We start from the raw sequence: 4,173 nt of genomic DNA on the forward strand, positions 1-4,173 counted from the left end.
TCAACAACAATCTAAAAGAAAGATATACCCTGTATGATTCTAGAGCCTTCATATGTACTGCCAAGCTCGGATGAGTAACTCGGAACTATTGGAAACCAGTACAATTCGATAAAGACACGATCCAATATGGAAGAAGGACGATATAGTGTGGAAGACAAGATGATGCGTTGCGTAAAATAGACGATACCTTGGGGAAACCAAACAGTTCTCATAGATAGCCTTCCAAAGTACCAATCAGAAGCGCTGCAGACTCGAGAAGTAATACATGGTACAGATGACGTGGGAGATCTTCCACAGGACAGTGAAAAGTCTTGATAGTGTAAGCACTTTGTCCACTCGAAATGAACACAGCATAATTGGAACCCTCAAGACAACGTGTAAATCAATTATATTGAGTGACTCAAATTCGATAGTCTCCTCATGGGCTGGTCGCGTGTGCAATGTCGTTAATCAGTGGGATTGGATCTTGGCTGCACTCTCAACTAACTGAAGAGGTCAAAGAAGTGCAATAGAAAGCCTGAAGAAGTATGGATCACAAGTAGACATGCCCATGAGTACAGAATATGATGCCTCAGATGTACACCGCTGAAACCCAAAAGATCAAAGTGAATGATTAAAACTATCAGCACATCAGTTTCCATAATTGACACCGTGCCCACTTGGAAGACGACAAAATTGGGTTTAAACACATGATAAAGCATTCAAAGAAGTCACATCTATTAATTGAAGAGCCAACCAATATCAAAGACTCACTGTCAATGCTACCACTCAATTGAGTTGTGCTGATGTAACTTGATTCCTGAGTCGTTCTGGATTTTGGAATTTCATTCATCTTCAATTTGAAGTCGAGACAGCACAATGGTGACTTATGATCAAGCGTTCAGACAAATCACAAAATATACCTCCTTTTCCATAGAATCGTGGATGAGTATTGGGGTGGCCTATCTAGGGTTTGTATTGTGTTGAGAGATCACCTTGATAAATTATTGCGACAATCATTATCTCCAGGTAGCATACAAAACTCTTCGGCAACATATTGTACAACATTCAGACAGAGTTCATACTATAGTTCAGCTCTGGGAGAACCATCCATCAGAAGTGCACAAATGTTCTTGAGCTTGAGTTGTGAGAATATAAGTGTCATCATGAATCATGGTGAACATTATCAAGTCTGATTGGAGGTTGGTGTAGCTAAGTGAAGAGTGATGAGAAAGCTTCCACATCAATCACAAACATAGACATGTCTTCACTAATGTGTCATTGCTGATGTGTAGTTGAAATCCCAATTAAGTCGTATAAGACTTCGCTATCTCACGACCCATATCAAGTTTGCGTTTCACAGACAACGAAATACAAATCAATACCAAGAAGTACCATCAAATCGCAGAAAGTGGAAATACCGTGGTATTTATACGATCACTGTGTATGCTTCATCAAGTTGTTGTTCTTGAGAACCAATGGAAATGCCAACTCAAATACGTAGATGTGTTGATATCTAGTTGTTAAAATCTTTAGCCAAAGAGACATGTCTATACTTTATGCATGAGACAGAGTGGTAGTTTTTTACCCAGTTCCTTGGGTAGAAAAGTAATCACGGTGGTCCATATGATCCATTGATAAACGTGTCAAGCTTCAAAGCTCTCATTGGAAGACCAATTCTTGTAAAGTAGATGAAACCCTTAAAACTATCATCTCTTCCTCTAGCGCTGTTGTTGTGACTTTCACAATCACTCAAAGCCTTTCAAATCATTTGGAATAACCTCATGTGATACACAGAAGCATTCCATCCTAAAACCATCATCGTCCAAAGACTCAATGCTTGAACTGTCAATGGAAAGAGTGTGTTGATATAAGAAAGTCCCCTTCGCTTTGTTGATGTTTTTTCTCAACCCCGCTCAATTTTGATGTTCGGATGGTCGCAGTCAGCAAATGTGAAACCATAGCAACGCATCAAAGATAACTACTTCCCCAACGTTCAATGACAACAGCTTTGATTCATAGAGAGTGGATTTAAAGTACAAGAATTATAGCTCTTTGTCATATACAAATAAGCACACGTCTATGTATTACATGTGGCATCAGCGCAATGTGGTCATGACTGGATGACTCAATTGCAAAGACCCAATGAGTATCAACGAAGGCTGATTCATACTCGTCAAGATTTAACATAGACGTCGTTCTATCAAAGAGGAGATTTTTGGTGACTCATAAAGAGTATTGTATACACTGTAACAGAAATTAAAACGTTTGGAAGGACAAGTGAACGGGAATCAATAGGTTTATGCTATGCCATAGTTCAGAATATGGAAGTAGAAACAAAAGATAACGGCATCCAAGAGCCAGGGGGAAATTTGAGCTGTTGATGGCAATTGGTCTACCCTTTCGATGCTTTTGAGTCACTATATGGCAATCGTGTTCAGTTACTCTTAAAGTGGTTGTGTTGACTGACTGTTAAAATGTGGAATAAAAAAGAGCAATGGTATAAACGAAACAGCAAATTTCATATCACAACAGAAGAAATTAGATCTATGCAATGACCCTTACCAGCTAACATTCATACAAATAACTCCTAAATGATAGTCCTAGAAGGTTCCATCCCATTTAACTATCTTTTAATACCCATCAAAGTAGCTTGGTCCTTATTTTTCAGTTTTGTTTCCCACACAGTCAGTTATGACATATGCTTCGAGGATAAATACCCAAAGCTCTTGAATAAAAACTTTGCATCAATAGCCACATAAGGATACTCATGCTGAAGTGCAACAAAAATTACTCTCATCCAATGGGTGCTGATAACATTTGCCTTTGTTCTGTGCATGTCCCTAGCAACCCAGTAGCGTTTACTAAGACACCTACATTTCGATCATGACATCTAACAAATACGCCGTGGTTACAAAGTACATAAGAGCATTGGTTTATATACTTAATACATGGTGTTTTCAAGAACATTTCATGTCAAAGTATATCTTACCAAACGAAACGGCACGACAAGTTTTCTTCTGCCAATGCTAATCGTCAAAGTAATCACATCTCAAGTTAAGAATGGACTGTAACGATATTCTCTTCTGAGATCCCATAACCGTTATGAGGTACAGATCTCAAAACCATAATAACGACATAAAAATTGGCATTAATTCATGCTATGGTATCATCTTCGATATATACGTCAAGATCGTTCTATAAATGGTTTGCTTCAAAGTTTTCGAAATGTTGTTCTAGAGCAATGTTGGTCTTTGGGAATATTCTACCCCAAAGAACCCCTTGTAAAATACCTTTACTGCTCTTAATAAAAATATTGTGAGCTCATTGTTGATGAAGTTTTCCGTTGGATCCTAGATCATCGACTATAGAAGAAAGTCTGGTCCTCTTATTCCCCTTCAGTTTATATTTACTTAGAAAGTAACGAAACTGACATTGCTTACTATACTATGTCTGCCAACAGAGATACACCTGATGCCTGGCATATTATGCCGTTGAATTTTCAGCACTCAGTACCGACAATACAAGACTCATATATATTGGAAAGTAACATACCATTCATATGTCCTGTTGACACTAGATTCACCAATTTCTCATTCATTTATCCAACCACAAGAGCACACTTTTCAGATGAGCTGATCTAGCTAACCACGAAATATTTCTATAACTCCATCTCACCTTGCCTATGTATCCTTATCAATTGCAAGATTGGTATCCCATTAGCTTAGATGGATTCTGAGTTGTGTATTGACAATCTGTCGAAGTGTTAGCAATTTAAAGAAGAGCAACGATCTCCAGTATTGCCAGTGCAAGTCCATTCAGTCGAAGGTTGTGGATTGTTCCCGAGTCTATATATGATGTAGTCAGAAGAAAGCCCCCACTACCCTCACTAATTGATGTTTCCACGGTTGTATTAGACTCTAGGTTGTTTCCAGTAGATTCACTGAGGTCACCACTAACAGTGGTCTGTTCAATTAAGCTCATAGATCCTAGAGTCCATGTATCTCTAGTAGTAGTAGATAAAGTCAGACTGGAATCTGTTCTATAAGTAGAATCAGAAACTTCAAGGAAACTGGCTGCAGTATCTAAGATCGATTCTGTTTGGGAGACAGATTCTCCAATTAAGGTGTCCGCGTCGGTCACACTGTCTATCTGCGACACAGTCTGTATGCATGAAGAATCTGTTATGGTTGA

At 38.6% G+C, this 4,173-nt stretch overlaps 2 protein-coding genes across 2 annotated transcripts; one reads left to right on the forward strand and one right to left on the reverse strand.

Moving 5' to 3' along the window:
• CYBJADRAFT_167491 (uncharacterized protein) lies at nt 1-783 on the forward strand. Its single transcript, XM_020214933.1, has one exon. It carries the CDS (start codon nt 275-277, stop codon nt 488-490), a length of 216 nt encoding a protein of 71 aa, XP_020070482.1. The 5' UTR covers nt 1-274; the 3' UTR covers nt 491-783.
• A 363-nt stretch (nt 784-1,146) lies between these two features.
• On the reverse strand, nt 1,147-1,854 carry CYBJADRAFT_167492 (uncharacterized protein). Its single transcript, XM_020214934.1, has 3 exons — nt 1,796-1,854; nt 1,596-1,738; nt 1,147-1,574 (listed from the first exon to the last, which is right to left on the reverse strand). The coding sequence occupies exons 1-3, from the start codon at nt 1,796-1,798 to the stop codon at nt 1,496-1,498; spliced, it is 225 nt and encodes a 74-aa protein (XP_020070483.1). The 5' UTR covers nt 1,799-1,854; the 3' UTR covers nt 1,147-1,495.
• Between the last annotated feature and the right edge of the window lie 2,319 nt (nt 1,855-4,173).

This window comes from Cyberlindnera jadinii (genome assembly GCF_001661405.1).
Source record: "Cyberlindnera jadinii NRRL Y-1542 unplaced genomic scaffold CYBJAscaffold_6, whole genome shotgun sequence".
NCBI classification, from domain to species: Eukaryota; Fungi; Ascomycota; class Saccharomycetes; order Phaffomycetales; family Wickerhamomycetaceae; genus Williopsis; species Williopsis jadinii.